The sequence below is a fragment of the Amblyomma mixtum genome, chromosome 6 (assembly GCF_055824585.1).
Source record: "Amblyomma mixtum isolate Tamu chromosome 6, ASM5582458v1, whole genome shotgun sequence".
Classification (NCBI taxonomy): Eukaryota; Metazoa; Arthropoda; class Arachnida; order Ixodida; family Ixodidae; genus Amblyomma; species Amblyomma mixtum.
Window position 1 is genome coordinate 110018140 of NC_143017.1, and position 16092 is coordinate 110034231.

At 48.6% G+C, this 16092-nt stretch overlaps 1 protein-coding gene across 2 annotated transcripts in view; it reads left to right on the forward strand.

The window, feature by feature from the left end:
- The first annotated feature begins 211 nt into the window (after positions 1–211).
- Positions 212–16092, forward strand: part of LOC149340019 (uncharacterized) — a 92006-nt gene continuing 76125 nt past the window's right edge. For both annotated transcript variants that reach the window (XM_089548761.1, XM_089548762.1), the window contains exon 1: positions 212–653. In XM_089548761.1, coding sequence (XP_089404887.1) covers positions 260–653 — 394 coding nt within the window. In that variant the 5' untranslated portion in view covers positions 212–259. The remainder of the gene's footprint in view (positions 654–16092) is intronic.

Consider the following 16092-nt stretch of genomic DNA (forward strand, 5'->3'; position numbering starts at 1 on the left):
AAAAGAAGAGCAGGCGCCGAGCAGCTTGTTTCGGAAACAATTTATCCAGAAAACAGGGAGCTGAAAGGGAAGCGGACGAGCAGGTAGGGGCCAGGGAGAGAGCGGGGAGTGCAGAAAAAAGAAGGAAGTGGCCACGTGTCCTCAGTGGGCGGGGCCTCGATGGTGGGCGTCTCTCAGGGGCGGTCGCGGCACTCGTGGCCGGGCTGGAGAGCGCAGTGGCGGCCGAGCGCGGCTGCTGTACGTGCTGCGGCGTGTCTGGATGCGCGCGCCCATGGCGCTGGACTTGGAGAAGCAGCGGGCTCCGAGCCCCGGCCGCCCGGGCTCGCCGGCTTCTTCGTCCGAGCGACGGCTCAAGGTGACGGCGGACGCGGCGGCGCAGCCACACCAGCAGCAGGGGGGTGCCGCCCAGCCTGCGCCGGCGGCCGGCTCGACGCCGCCGCTCAAGTTCTCCATCGAGCGCATCCTGTCGTCCGAGTTCGGACCGGCCAGCGGACGCAGCGCAGTCGCCAAGGAGCCGCCTCCGCCGTCGCGCAAGGAAGAGCGCGCCAAGACCGCCGCCGAACCCACGACGACGGCGTCGCCCCCCAACCAGCAAGGACTGATGTGGCCCGCGTGGGTCTACTGCACGCGCTACTCCGACCGGCCTTCCTCAGGTGAGCAGGCTCGATGCCCCGCATGTTCGCCAGATGCGAGTGAACACGGCTGCGCGAAACTGAAGTATCCACTGGTGAAAGAACACCTTTGTACAGGGAGCGACCGCCTGGGGGGCACTGCACTTCGCTCCGAAGGGTGCGCCTTTCTCAGCTTATACTATAGGCACTAAAAATCAAAGTTATCGAGATGTTTTGGACTAGTCAATTTGTCCGAGAGGCGAGAAAACGATGCGGTAACCTTCGTGAGCTACTACTTGCTCGTCCAGGCCGCGACGGCATTGGTGACCATAATGAGGCATCAACAGAAGGCAAGAAATGGCTTTTGCAGAAAAGAGCCCTTTTTCTTAGCAGCGCCGATTATTATACAGCGCTTCAGAGATTTCTTAGGGGAGCGTTCTTCGCGACTGACAATGGCACAAATCAAAACAGTGCAGCTAAAAAGAAAGATTCCATGATGTCTTCAGAAGGGCTTCTCAATAGCTGTGTCCTGCCCGTGATTAGCTGCTCCGGACAAAACTGTCTTTTCAAGACCAAGAATGCTTAAAATGGTCAGTTTAGTGTTTCCCCCTAGATCCTGCCCTCGCAAGTCGCAGTATAGAGCTGAGCCCTTCTTCCAACTTGTTGCCCTGTTCTTTTTCTTCATTGTACGGTGATGCTAAAATAGCCGAGATGATCGCTCCGTTGCTGGGCAGGCATGTGCGAACAGCGAGGCATTGACGAACGCTTCAATCCAGCTATAACTGCTCACAGGGCCCACCGTGCATGAAGTACTCGCTTTCATCTGCAGCATCAGTTCGTGCACGGAGCAAGCAGCGTCACTGCGTTGACTGTCGTTGAAATAGCGGAGCTTTCAACGGCAGCCTTTCGCGCCGACAGGTCACCCCATGACGTCAACAACCAGACCCGTCCGCTGTAAGGAGACCTGCCGAGAGATGCTCGCCCTTGGCGAGACGGCCGGGACACGGGCATGCATGCAGTCAACCGCCATCCACCGCGTGCTTAAAAGAAACCGCACAGCTTGACATACCGCGGCGCTGTACTCGGCATGAAAGCTCATGCTGAATAGGTCTCGCCCACGGAACCACCCAGTTTGCAAAACGCACCGCTGACTGTTACGCTGTGGTGGCCGCCGCTCTTCCCCTCGCTTGTCGCGCGCTGCCTGTTAGCGGAATGTGCGCTTTCTTATCTTATCTCGTCGGGACACGTCCGCACTTTGTACGCGTCACGGTACTCGAGCTTAAATGGACCCCACGGAGAGTAACGAAGAGGACTTGCACTCTCGCCACCGGAGATGAAAGAAGCAGCGCATGTGAAAGCACCGGCAGGAACACGAACTGCCCGCATTTTTGTCATCGCGATGCTGAGCGCAGCGCAGCTTCACTTCTATAAGTACGATTTGGTAGTGCATAGCGCCGTTGACGAAGGCGCGAGAACTGAGGCCGAATTCGAGAGGTTTGGTATAGCAGATCGACAGTTGCGAGCAGTGATTTAAAAAAAAGCGGCCAAGCGAGCGAGGAGTTATGAATTGAATGTTTGTTTGAATGTTTATTGTTTCACGGATTCTCTCCGTGTAGGGGGCAGATGTAAAGACAAAATGCCCGACAGAGCCTCTGCGCCCCCACAGTTCAAGGCAGCATGACGTATAATTCGCACACTTATTAGCCAAACATATCTAACACACAGCAGACAGCAACGAAAATTTCAATTATTCAGATCGCATGTCTTCAAAGCATAATTTTTTCTTGAATATGATAAATTTGATGATAAATATGATGTAAGTTTGATGTCTATAGAAGGAAGGCATGGACTATGAGGGACGCCGTAGTGGAGGGTTCGGGATTCATTTCCACCGTCTGGGGTTCTTTAACTCGTGCTGACATCGCACAGCACATTGATGCTTTTATATTTCGCTTGTATTGAAATGCGGCCACCGTTGTCGGGATTCGATCCCGAGACCTTGTGATCAATACCCGAACGCCAAAGCGCGGCGCGTGAGCGAGAAGGGCTTAGGAGGTTCAATATACAAGAAATGCCTCTTGGTGGAGAGGCACTGTTAGCCCCAGCGCCGATTCCATTTAGAAATGGTATGAGTATTCTTGTAGCGGCTTCTCGCAAACAACACTGCTATTCACCAAGTGCACTCAATGGACAAATTAGGCGCAGCAATGCGGCGGGGGCAGTGCGGCTCAATTTTTAACAGTGCACTCCCGAAAAGCTGCTTTACAAGCACTCACTGGTGAGGCGAGTTTCCCTCGGTGCCGAACATTCATTTTATACTTGCTCGCTCAGTATATATATTCTGGCGTAGTGCACAAGTGGTTCTGGCGTGTTCTCTTGTGGCAGTTTGCTTACGTATTCAAAAGCACTTCATCCTTAAAAGTAATCACAAAGAAAGTTTGACTGACGGTTGAACCTTTCAAAAATGCATCGGAAAGATCAGGCACATCTCACAGGAATAAGAAACGATAGAACGCGCGTGCTACAGTGGTCTTGCTTAGGTCGTTGTTCACGCGTAATGCTGCCAAGGCGCCTATACGGCGCCTCATACAAAAAAAAAAGCATGTATATAAATAATAATATCTAGCTGCTCACATGTTTATTGCCCCGAAAAGACAAAAGCCAGCAGATTCTCACATTTAGAATATTCGCTTTTGGATTTATTTGGGAGAAAAAGAAATGCGGAATGCAATTCTTTGTTTCGCTGTTCATGCATTTTTGTTACATTCTCCATGATCGCACTGATGAAAGTGGATTTTCGCTTGCTGCATGTTCTCCTGTAGGTATAGGCTTTGATTGCGCGCTCAACGGAGATCTGGGGCGTATACCATGGTACCCTGCACACGCCTACCCAGCGCTATACAACGCACTCGGTACCCATTGTTGGGATGTAAAAAAAAATCACACATTCTTAGTTGAAATTGCATGGCCCAAACAAATGCTTTAGCAGCTCATCCAAAACCGATAAAAAAGAAATAGCCACAATTTGTACAGAAAGAAGGTGAAACGACAGCGCAAGAGGGAACGCTCATAAAAATTTTCGTAATAAATTTCCTTTCCTCCGTATTCGTACAGCTGTTATTACATGAAACCTGCATGTCGCGGAGTGCTTTAATTCACAGAAGAAAATTTAGGGATAACGGCTGAAATCGTTCACCCCTCTTTCTATAGCCACTTCTTGGTTAGGGACCGAGAGGATTAAAAATCACGTATTTAATTTTGTACGGGGTATGGGAATAAATCATGGGATTACATTATATGCGTAGCATTTCATTCTCACGAATCACGAAAAGCTGGTTTTAAAGAGTTCATGATATTGGAACTGATCCGTTTTTTGAGCCCCAACGAAGAGCATGTAATTTTTCACGCTCCCTTCCTAACGAAGAGTTAAATTGTTTCTTTCAATAAACCAAGTTGCGTAAAACGGCAATAGTCTAAATCAGTTAGCTTCTACAGAATTTTGGTGCCGAAAATGCACCCCAGACCAGGACGAGTTTTCCTTGAACACTGCGAAGCACCTGCGAAAGCTTCTGTGTTATGTGGTGAGTAATTACTCCCTTAATTGACTTCCACTCGGGGAATTTCTTGAAATACATTGGGCTGACATACGCATATTTGGAGACTGAGGCGCAATACACGCCAACATATCTTCGCAAAGTGCCAATGAACAAATCAGCTTATCGAAGGAGCTGACATCGCGGGTATGTAGTGGCCGGGAAACGCCTGCTGCTTGCATCTCCATGCGCGTCGAGGCAGTCACACTGCTGCGTTTAGGTGAGTGTGCAAAAACAAAAACACACTTGCTTTCGCGTCGCTTTCCTTAGGTGTACGTGCACGATTCATGGTTAGTATGCCGTTGCAATGTGCCCATATCTGCGCGTCTCATCTGCCTTACTTCTGCCTCTTCTTGCAATATACGTAGTTCCTGTTAGGCATGTGTACAGGACGACGGCATTGTGGAGTGCAATTCGCGTCAGTCAGTTCAAATTAAACAACACGCAACTCCAATACACCTTGCACACTTCCCGCGTAAGCAGCAGAGATTTATTAGTTCTAACGTTGATGTACAGTCTTTGTCAAAAGTTTAGAGCCCAGTGGGTTCACTTTCAAGCTTTATATTGGGACTCCAGGAGTATTTATGGAAGTCCTACCTATTGCAGGAGGCAGTACCAGAAACCTTCTCATGTCCAGGAAATTTGGAGCGCTAGAGATCCATTAAGAACAACACAGTGTGGCTCAGAAGAAAACCCCCTGGGCTCTAAACTTTTGACAAAGGCTGTACGTAGTGCTCACTGCTCTCTGGGAGGAAAGAGCGTCGCTTCGCTAAAGGCGGCATATGCGCTGTGAGGGCCGTTGTACAGGGGAGGGCTCTGGATTAATTTAAACCACCTGGGGTCCTTTAACGTGCGCTGACATAGAGCACAGCACATGGGTGTCTTTTTTTGTTTGTTTTGCATTTCGCCTGCATCGAAATGCGGCCGCCGCGGCCGGGATTCGACCTTGGGACAAGGAGGCGCGAGCGCCAAAGCCACCGCGTCGGGTAGAGGCAAAACAATAAGCCGCGGAAAGCTAGAATCGTTACAGAATACGGCCTCGCTATGCAGCCTCGTTTAAACGGCGTGGAGGAACTGAATACGCGGTTTTCTAAGAGGCTGTTTACATTACATAACAACTGTGCATGCATACATGTATATACTGCATAGCAGTTGTCGTTTGATATATGACAGGACGCGATTCTGCCAGTGCGGCGACAGCTTTGAGGGCCGCGTCGAGGCAGCGCGGCGTTATAGTATCAGCCTTTGCCTCGCGTGGAGGATGCGCGAGATTTTTCGCGCTTTGCTTCGGTCGTTAGCGTGACTCATTTACCATTAGTGACACATAACTACCCTTGCACTGCATGCGGGAAGCAGAGCGCTAATAAATAATCGCGCAGCGTGATTGTTCATATTATATATACGCTCGCTATAATTGGAGCGCCGCTCGTGTGTCAGCGCGGTCCTTGCGCGAGTGTAAAATCGACTCGGCCGCGCGGCGATGACGTGAGACGAGCGAGCGGGGTCCATGAGCACACACACCGGCGGGCGAGGAGGGCCGCGTATATTTGATGACTGTGGACTCACACGCCCGGGAGGGTTATGAATCGATTGAGTGCACCTCCGTCCACAGCAAATACTCGCCTCATTCTCCCCGCGTATACAGTCCTCGCGTGCAAGCTTTTAGGGCTGTCCCCTTTTGTTTCCTCGTTTGCTTTTCGCCGGTGTGTGTAGAAATGGAGCGTGCGTTCTCCGGAGCACAGCAGTTGTGTATATCTTCGCCGTCTCCCCATTTCTGTCTACACGCGCACGCCCCCGTCGGTATCGCTGCAAAGTGGTCAAAGCAAGCCAATTAAAAGCACTTCGCAGTGATTCCCTGTTTACAAAGTTGATCCGGCTTTGTCAAGCTTCCCCGCACGGCAGCAAAGCTTACAGGGTGTTGTGTGCTTTTTTGCGCGGTATTGTGCTGTATTGTTTTCAGCTGTATTACATTGCGTTACATTGCAATGTACTGTATTGATTTCGATGACATAATAAACATGCGGTGACCATTTGGCAAGTGATAAGTTACACCAGAGCTGCTGGCTTTTGAAATATATTAGAGGGCCCTGCGTTTTTGTTCCTTTTTTTGTGTGCGTGTGGAATTAAGGGGTTGAAATTGGGCGATCTTTTTAAAACTCAAATTCGGGTACAAACTGGGTTGTTCAGAAAACAGTGTCATAACTGGGGGGTTTTTCTTGTCATATTTGGCAGAAAAAGAGAATTTCCTACGAGTGCTCGAATTTGTGCGGAACACGCAGTGCTGCATTTCTTGCTCATTATTTCCGCAAAAAAAAAAAGTGTACGGAAATGGCAGGACGATCTAAAAATCTTTAGAAAGCCAGGTAGCTTTTTCTTGTTCGTTACGATTATGTAATCGCGCGCATTGCCATCTTCGCCACCTCACACCCGCACCCGTGAAAGACACCTACCTCTACACACTGCGAAAACATTCATTCAACATCACAGCGACCACTTTAAACGCAAAAGAGCCAGCAAGGCGTCGTTAGCGTGGGAAGAGCTTGACGCATTGATGTCAACAAGATGTTCGCTCAGTATCCGACGTTTGGCCTTTAGCTTCTGAAACGGTCTTTTCGAATTTATACTCAAATTAAGGCGTGTTGTGAATAACAAGCATTAAAAGAGAGGTTTAAAATCGTCAGTTAACTGAAAGAACCCGACTGGAATAACCACAAGATTTCTAATAATTAAATGCGCGCTGTCCTCAGATTTGTACAATAGAAAACAGCGTTCGTTATAACTGAGGGAAATCTTCTGGTAAAAATCGAGTTTAGCCCGATTTTTTAAAGAAATTTACTCGGGGTCAAGAATTGGGTAAAAGCGGGCTTTACCCGGAAACGAGGGGACCTAATATGAAGTGCTCATGTGATATGTTCCAAGCATCTGTCGCTTAATTAAAAGGTGCACGCATCAACTGAACTCTCGACGTCGGGGTGGAGTAAATTAGTTTCCCGGTTTTATCCGTGACTTGCGGCAGATCTTGCTCTTATAAGGCGAGCACTATACAATATAAGCCACCGCGAACCGCGTGCATTGCGAAACTTCGTCAACGGTGTATGGCTTGTCCTGCAGCAGGCAGAATTAAATAACGCAAGCAATAGAAGGGGAGGGGGGGCTAACTGTGCTCAGATCTTTACTGGGCGCCACTCACTTGTTTGACCGGGAAAGACAAGCAGTCTCTGCAAAGGAAGAGAAATAAATTATAGTTCACAGAACCAGTGGGCAAACCAGAAAGTACGGCGAGCGTGTACATATCAAAGCACGCTTAAAACCTCAACGAGGCCGACGTCGTAGATTTACAAAGCAGCTGCTAAAGCGAGTTCCTTTCAAAGGAGAACTGATCATATTGACAACACACAGCTTATATCCATATCGTCAAATTATTGGCTCTTCTGCACTTATGCTGCATATATATATATATATAAGATCGGTCTTCCGATCGAAACGTCGAGTTTAATAAATATGTTTCCTTTAACGAAGCTTATACTTCGCTATATATATATATATATATATATATATATATCGAAGTATACGCTTAGTTAAAGGAAACATTTATTCGACTCGACTTTTCGATCGGAAGACCGATCTTCTTCAGGAGTGATTTTACTTTGTTAATGCATCCCCTTTTATAGGGGTGGGCACAGTACAGGTAAATGGGGATGCATTAAAAAGGGGATGCATTAACAAAGTAAAATCACTCCTGAAGAAGATCGGTCTTCCGATCGAAACGTCGAGTCGAATAAATATGTTTCCTTTAACGAAGCGTATACTTCGCTATATACTCTTGTAAGCAGTCAAGTACTTTATGATTTCGCAACCTATATATATATATATATATATATATATATATATATATATATATATATATATATATATATATATATATATATATATATATATATATATACTATATACCGCACTGTGGAAGGAATATGCTGTGTTTTGCGAACATGATTCGGAAACACGCCGCTAAGACCGCGGGTTGTCTAGTCGAAGTTGCTTTGTGTACAATTACATATTTTGCGCAAACTGACCAAACTTTAATTTACTCTTGCGTAAATCTGAATGGAGAGATCAAATAGAAAGTATTTTTCGGGTCAACAAGCAGAAAAATAAAGCTTCATTCTGGGGTGGCTCACCTTTTCACCGGACTTGCAGTTCAACGTGTGGCTGCATCATATTGTGTAATTCACGGTAGGACCACGAAATGAGACGCGTGGGATAACTCAGCATTTACTATGTTTTGCCAATTACGTAGCAGATACCGCGCGCTACCACAGTGAATTCCTATGATAGCAGGATATCCTGTCCTATTTTCTTTGTTTTCCTGTCACTGAAAGGCACAGGCGGATATCGCCGATTCGATTATTTCGAGGCGCTGGGCAATTGCGTGGCCACCATTTAGTCTATACACACGCGGCGACTAATAGGGCTGCAATCAGTTGCCTGAAAGAGTAATCACGCATTGTATACACAACTTCTTTGAGCGCTTGCATATGCGGCCGTGGGAGAACGACGCCCTTCATTTAAGCGATTACTGGGACGAGGAAGCTGAGGGCCATACTCCGCGCTGCAACCTGTTGCGTTGGTTACCAGGTGCTCGTATAGACCGATGTGAAGCAAAACCTCCAGCCTGGTGCGGGGAAACGATGCACAAGTATATCGCTCGCAAAGCGTACACTGTCATGCGAGTTTTGTAATGAGCATTACCATGCGACTAGATGACACTAAAATTCCAAAGTGCACAGTATTTCGCGAGGTTTGTACTTTTCCGCCCAGCCGACTCAGAGGCCGGGCACAGCTCGAGGCGAGACCAGATCGCAATAAGCGCGCGTCCATTTCTGCAGGGCTCGTCAGCGCGTCTTCGAAACCGCCGTGCAGACCTGATGGCTGCGCAAGACGCGCCGAGTCTTCGCTGCCGGCAAGAGCCGCGCGCGTGACATTCTTCGCGTGCCGAGCAGGAAAGTCGCACGAGGCACGTTAACGAGGGGAACGGCGTTCACTGAGAAATATGCGTCGGTTATGCGGACGATCCGATTCAGCCGCGTGCGCTTAACCAGCAGCCGATCGTTATACGGCGCAGATTTATGCGGCCGTCAACAGCTTTCTCGTCGCGGACTCCTTTTTCTTATTAGATTTTTTACTTAGAACTTATTCGGGCGCCAGCTGACCTCGGGCAGTAACGAGGAGCGTGACTGCAGGTATCGCCAGGCTTGCGCGAGGCCTGCTTTTCGCTTGCATGCATGTGTACTGTGCAGGCTTTTCTTTCTTTTTTTTTTAACGCGATAGCATTATAAGGGCTCCGTGCCGCAGAATGTCCGACGTCGTCGTCGGCGTCGTTGGCCGCGCATGAGAGAAAAATCCGCGAAAAATCTCCGCAGGAGCAACCTATGAGACAGGTGGGCCACCCGTAGGTCACGTGACCGTGTGGCGTCATCACAACCTGCCCACCGGATAGTGAGCAAACTGCCCGCCGTGGCAGGTGGCAGTTAGATTAATGTTTGTTCGCGAGAGGTTGCTCTACAAGAGCAACCTAGGTCGCACAAGCCGCACCGGTGGCGGCACCTGTCATCGCTGCAGGGCAGTGGCGCATCGCTTAACCGCTGCACCACTGCACCAGGAGTGGTATGAGGACTCCCACGGATCTGTGAATATGTAAAGTCGAGAATGACCAATTCCGTATATGTGGGTATTAAGCTTAAAGCGGAGCTTTCGTGTCCCCCCCAGCCTGTTCCATGCCGGCAATGTGCCTGTTTTCGGTCGATGGCGTGTAAATGCGAATGTTACACCTGACCTCTGCTGCTAGTACATATGTCAGTGTGCATACATATATAATTGACGAACATATAGCTGGGCGCCGTAGTGGGATTTTCTTGTATTAACGCAAAGTCATGCATTCTAAATTATCATTCAGGTCTCGGTTTCGTTACTTTCTTCGCGTTATGGGGCACACGCGATGCATATGCTCTCAGTGCCAAAGGCATCGCTTCGAATCTATATATCAATTAAACAAAAACCAGTCAGTGGTGACCTTATGCTATGCTGCACAATTAGTGGCCACGACAGGCTTACCACTGCGTAGGCTGTGTGAGGGACAACCAAAGGTAAAGATAACGTTGTGCGGCGGACGATACGTAGGCTGCGAAGATGAAATTTTCGATAGTACATAGCCGAAAATGTATGCATAACGACGTTCTGAGAATCGACGGCAGCAGATATGTCTAGACAGCGTCTAGAAGAACTATAAACAAAACATACAAGAATACAGATTTCACATAAACACATTTCGTTTTACATCCTTTCCATAGGAAATCTACGAATTGTATCCATTACGTTAAAACCTCGTTACCTCGATCAAAAGATTTTCCTAAGCAGACAGGGGCTAATTTCTTATGGAGACAAAATTTTGCTAAAGCTTGATTTGTTTTGTTAACTGAACCGGCAGGGCTGCATGCACTTAACGAATTTAAATCATTGTGGATGCTGTATATTTAGTTGCATTTCAGTGAGATCGTGTACTGGTATAATAGAACTCGAATGTCTATAGAGATCCCAACTTCGCCACGGCCTCCCTTCGAGGTCAGCAGTATCTCAAGAGATGAAAAAAAAAAAACACCCAAATATTGAAACTTGATGAAGATACAGCGCAGTGGCCGAGGGGTAACAGTTTTCATAAATGCATGCTGAGCACAAGGTATCAAGGTACACCTTGGAAAGAGAGACGTATACCGCCGTACACGTGTGCCGTTAACAGTGCGCTTTGGGAGCGTCAGAAAGAAACCTGGAGTCTTCGTACGCTCTTGAGCTGGGTTCCCAGGTCAGAGCCTTTGGATATGTGCTGGCGCCCCAGTCGTGTGAAGAGTAAATGAAACACGACTTCGTCGTCTAATTGCTTCAAGTCCTGAAAATTCCAAGGCGTATTTCCAAGCGCTGGAATGCAGACCCCATATTCTCATGCTTGTGCACGCATGTGCATCTAAAATTACACCAGATCGCACGTCAGAGTGCTTTCATTTCAAAGCCTGCAAGATCCGATTTCTGGTATAATATCACTTGCACTCAAATTATGCCAGCGGACATCGGAATCTCACCGCAGGGCACGTCCGCTTTTACTATTTGAACGGTATATACAGCGCAGCTCCACACTACGTCGCGCTGTTAATCGCAGTGAGCCACATATTGTTTAGGCTTTCCTTTAAGCCGTGACGAAATGTTTCTTTTATGTCAGCGTTTTCTTGTTGCTTTTCAGCAGAACATCAGCTACTTTGTAACCCTAGTGTGATTGTTTCGCTATGTTTAAATTTGTACCGGTTTCGCAACGCATGATACGTATGTATTATCTGCAACAAATGATACGCGAATAAAACAACTGAAACACGATCAGGAGGAAATGAGGAGACCTTAGCCGGGAGAAGCGCAAGCGCAGGTTTTCTTGCTCCCGTTTCATCTGTTGTTGATGGTACATTGTGAGATGCATATGCGAGCCGTGAGTAATCTTGGTGGGAACCTCACCAATAGCTGCATCGCAGGTGCCAGACAGCGTATTTCAACAAAATGAACCCAGAGTGGAGAGCCACTCAGAACCGACGAATGGGACATCGGCATATATAACTCTCGTGGCGTCACATGCACTATATATATACATTATCTGTAGCATATGCCAGCTGTAGGTATGCTGCATTATTCCGTAGAGTTTCACGCATAGAGGAGACTGTCGATGGAAACTGCCGTCAAATGTGTTCAAGTTTCACTCATGTATAGACCTTATGCGAAATGCACTGCCATCTAGCGGTCGCCGCGCGCGATCCGCCATGTTGGAGGATAGCCGCCGGATTCACAGCACGTACTGGTACACGCTCGTCGCGCGCGCTCGAGTTTCACCGCCCTCAGTATGCTCACATATTGCTCATTGCCTTGCTGTATGCAGAAGGGTCACAAAGAAGCCCAGGGAAAAAAAGGCAAGAGCGCATTTCTATTTTTGGACTGCGATCCCCGACATCCGCGGCACAAATGTTGCAGAACCGTCCCTACATGTCGAGACATCGCGCAACACATATCGTTATCGCCATGTAGCAAATGAAATCAGAAATAAAATTTGTAGGCACGAAGAAAATATCACACAAAAGTTGTTTTTCTGCTGCGATTGCCCGTGAAGTGCTGCGATTATCGGCCTCGCAAGAGAGTAATCGTGATCAGCTGTTCAGTGGTACGGGTCGCACTTTGTGAGAACCGTCGCTCCTAGCGTTATCCGCTGCAGCGGTTACACGCGTTAGTTTTTAGTGCGAATATTTGTTTCGCCGGAAACACTAGCAAGGGTCAAGTGCCCGTGGCACAGAACGTTTGCGCTCTGCAAGTCAGTCAATCGTTTCTGTTAGACCAGGGAAAGGTGCCTATTTTGTGGAGCGACGGCTTGTATATGCGTGTAGCGATTTCACTGAACCGGCCGGTTTCCACGAAACTGTGTGTTGTGTAAAGAAAAAAAAAAAAAAAGGAGGGCAGCCGCTAAAGCGGTACCATAGTTGCAAAGTAGCGGGAATGCATAAAGCGTGTAGAATCCTCCAAAAATATCAGTGCACAACTGCTTGCTCGTCGTGGTAAAACCATAGGCACTGCTGCATTCACGGGCTGCGTGTTTTTAACGGCGATAGTCCAAGAATGGTAAGCACTTGTGTAGTGGGGTCGTGCGACGACCCAGGGGTCTATATGCCCGGTAATAATAATAAAATGTTTCCTCTCTCGGTCTAGGGCACTAGGGCAAACTAGGGGCTCTAGAGCACTAGGGCAAACAAACAAATGCTGTATGAACTTTTCAAGGAAAATGAAAAGCGTCGCACACTACCAACATGAGCGTGAAGTTTACTATCGTTTGCTTTCGGCGCCGACACAACACACAGAAAACGCAACCACAACAACAGCAATTCAAGCAGCACGCCCGTCCGCAAAAAGTATGAAACAAAATAAAAACTGACTCAAACTAGACCGAAATGCGCACATTTTTAGCCGTAAACGAAAATTACACTTGCTTCGTACATTTCTTGGTGTTCAGCGTCGGCAAACTGACGTAGGACTCCGTGAAAAACTTGTAGCTCCGTACTCGGTGGCGTTCGGAAAGTGGTTTGGACGCGTAGTAATTGTCTGCGAAGTCACTTAGAAGCTTGGGCAGCAGAAACACGTAGACTGACCATTCAGTCATGTTTACAGGCTCAAGTGACAGTAAATAAGATTTTAGAGCCAGCACAGCAGTAAGGAAGCTGACACAGCAGAGGCGGACCGAGCATCTGTCATCCTCCAACATGGCGGATTTCCACTGGTTCTTCTTTTCTCCGATAGATGGCAGCAATTTCGCATAAGGTCTATACTTTCAAAGCTCCTGTGCGAAACGAAAGCAGGCAGAAAAGCTTGCCTTATTTGAAACAGGATGGCGTCTTTCACACATACACAAACGGAAAAGGGGCAAATAAATAAACGGTGCATAATAATGATCTCTAAATATTGTTATCGTGTGAGTAGTATTACGACTAAATTTAGGCTCATTGGCCTGCAGGTCAGGAACCGCAAAAGTTGTTAAAAATATTTTTTTTTTAACCAGCAGTAAACGGACGTGATGATTAAACACATGCACAGAACAGAATGCATATATCATCAGCGCAGTGACGAGAGCGCGCGTAAAATTCGGTTTGCAGTACACGCATGCTCGAAATCAACATATGCGTCAAGCGCCGGTGTCGTCTCATCATTCTATATACAGAGTCTTTAAAAATCCGCACCTCTTTCTCGACACCGGAGAAGTGAGTGTATTCCACATTCGGTCGTTTGTTCTGTAGGATAAGCGAAATAGGCTAAGCGAACGTGAGCGCACTTAGACTTATTCTAACCAGCCAATTAGATGATGACTGTATACCTCAGTCATTTTCAGAACAGTAAACTGTTGACAACAACGCAATTCCAGAGGTCGTCGCGGCAACAACTCGGAATTTCCTAACATAGTGCAGTGTAATAAGGGAGTAATTACTCATTGACGTCCACCCGAGCGCAGCCATACGGCTACAAAGGAAAGCTATACAGCTTTCTCAGAAACTTCGTAGTTAAAGAAAAATTCGTCCTGGTCCGGGGTTCGAACCCGGGACCACCGCTTCACCGGAGCAGTCGCTCTACCAACTGAGCTAACCGTGACGGTAAGCTCATGGTAGGGCGAGAGCGAATTGATCAATAACTCGAAGTGGGAACAGCGTTAAGCTCGCTCTCGCCATACCATAAGCTTGCCGTCACGGTTAGCTCAATTGGTAGAGCGACTGCTCCGGTGAAGTGGTGGTCCCGGGTTCGAACCCCGGACCAGGACGAATTTTTCTTTAACTACCAAGCTTCTGAGACAGCTGTATAGCTTTCCTTTGTAGCCGTATGGCTGCGCTCGGGTGGACGTCAATGAGTAATTACTCCCTTATTACAAAATCTACTCCACCTTGGGGGATTCCCCTAAACATTTGCTTAATAGTGCAGTGTACAGTGATCTTCGTTGTCGACATTACCAACATCGGAAATCAGCGAACGAAAAACAACAAAAACAAAACAATAGACTGTCGGGAAATGGGGAAACGGAACGACTCTCGCTTCCGCGGACAGCCGCTTGGCGAACATTCCCTCTCAGATCACCGCGCGGACCGTTGGACAGAACGGTCATCAAGGCTGGCTCCTTTGTATCCACACTGTGGCTCTGCCTCGCCCGCATCCCCGCCATGTGAACCCCGACCGTGACACGCGACCAGGCGAATTTGCTGCCCATTCCACACACTATTAATCGTATAATTGACACGACCGGGCGTCATGTACGGGAACGTCCCCCGAGAGGAGCGACCCTCTCTTTCTATGGACGCAGATTATGGCGACACTGTTGCTCTTCGGGGTTGCGTTCGCTTTGTTTCGCTTTTTTTGTATTTTCTTCGCTCTACCTCCCGATGCAGCTCGGCAGCCCTCTTCCCTACTGCAGATTTTCGCCGACGGACCGGCAAACACGGTCCCCTGTTTCTCACGCTCATCGGCACCGCTCACCGGGGGTGAATTAATAGCGGGCGCGATATGGTCGCTTCGCTTCTACAGCGGGCGGGGGAGTGCCTGTGCGGCGGCGATTACAGGCCGCCCCCGCCTTGGGTGCCCCCGACAGCGGCAGCACCCTCGTCGCGCCGGGGCACCCCTTGAGACGGCGCCCGCTGTTGTCCCTCGCCGGCGGGTGACTTTGCCGTGGCTTCCTTCCTTTTGTGCGACGCGCATTCCGTGCGGCCGCGGGTGGTGGCCGTTTAGCGGCCACTTGCGGTTAACGCGGCCCTCTTTTTCCCCGGAATCCTCGCTGCGGGCGACTCCACTGCGCGGAGGCGCCAATCGGCGAAAAAATCTCGACTCCCGGGAAGTGTCCGAGAGCCGCGGTCACGTCCCTACAAGCCGCGCTAACGGCCTGTTTACGACCGAGGGAGAGCTCGGCCCGTGGGAAGCTGCCTCCAGTGGTCGGAAGTGTGTACCGCTTAACACGGTGGCGCCAGTAGCGATGCGCATTTTTTTTTCGCGTAGCGTAGTGACACAGTGGGTATTATATTCCGTTACTCTGAACATCTTTATGTGTTGCGTGAAATGCCTCGGTGTATAACATCGCTGGGTCTTGCTGCATTTGCGAGCATGTACACGCAGAGGTGTATATGTACGACGGCATGCGTGGAAGCAGCTGTGCATGGCCCCTCACTACTTTCCCCTCACTGTTAATTGAACGGGGATGTCTGTAGAACAAAGCGATAATGGTGCCTCCATCCCAAGAAGGGGAAGGAGTTCGTCCCCAGAGGCAAGATGAGTACGGTTCTGCTGCT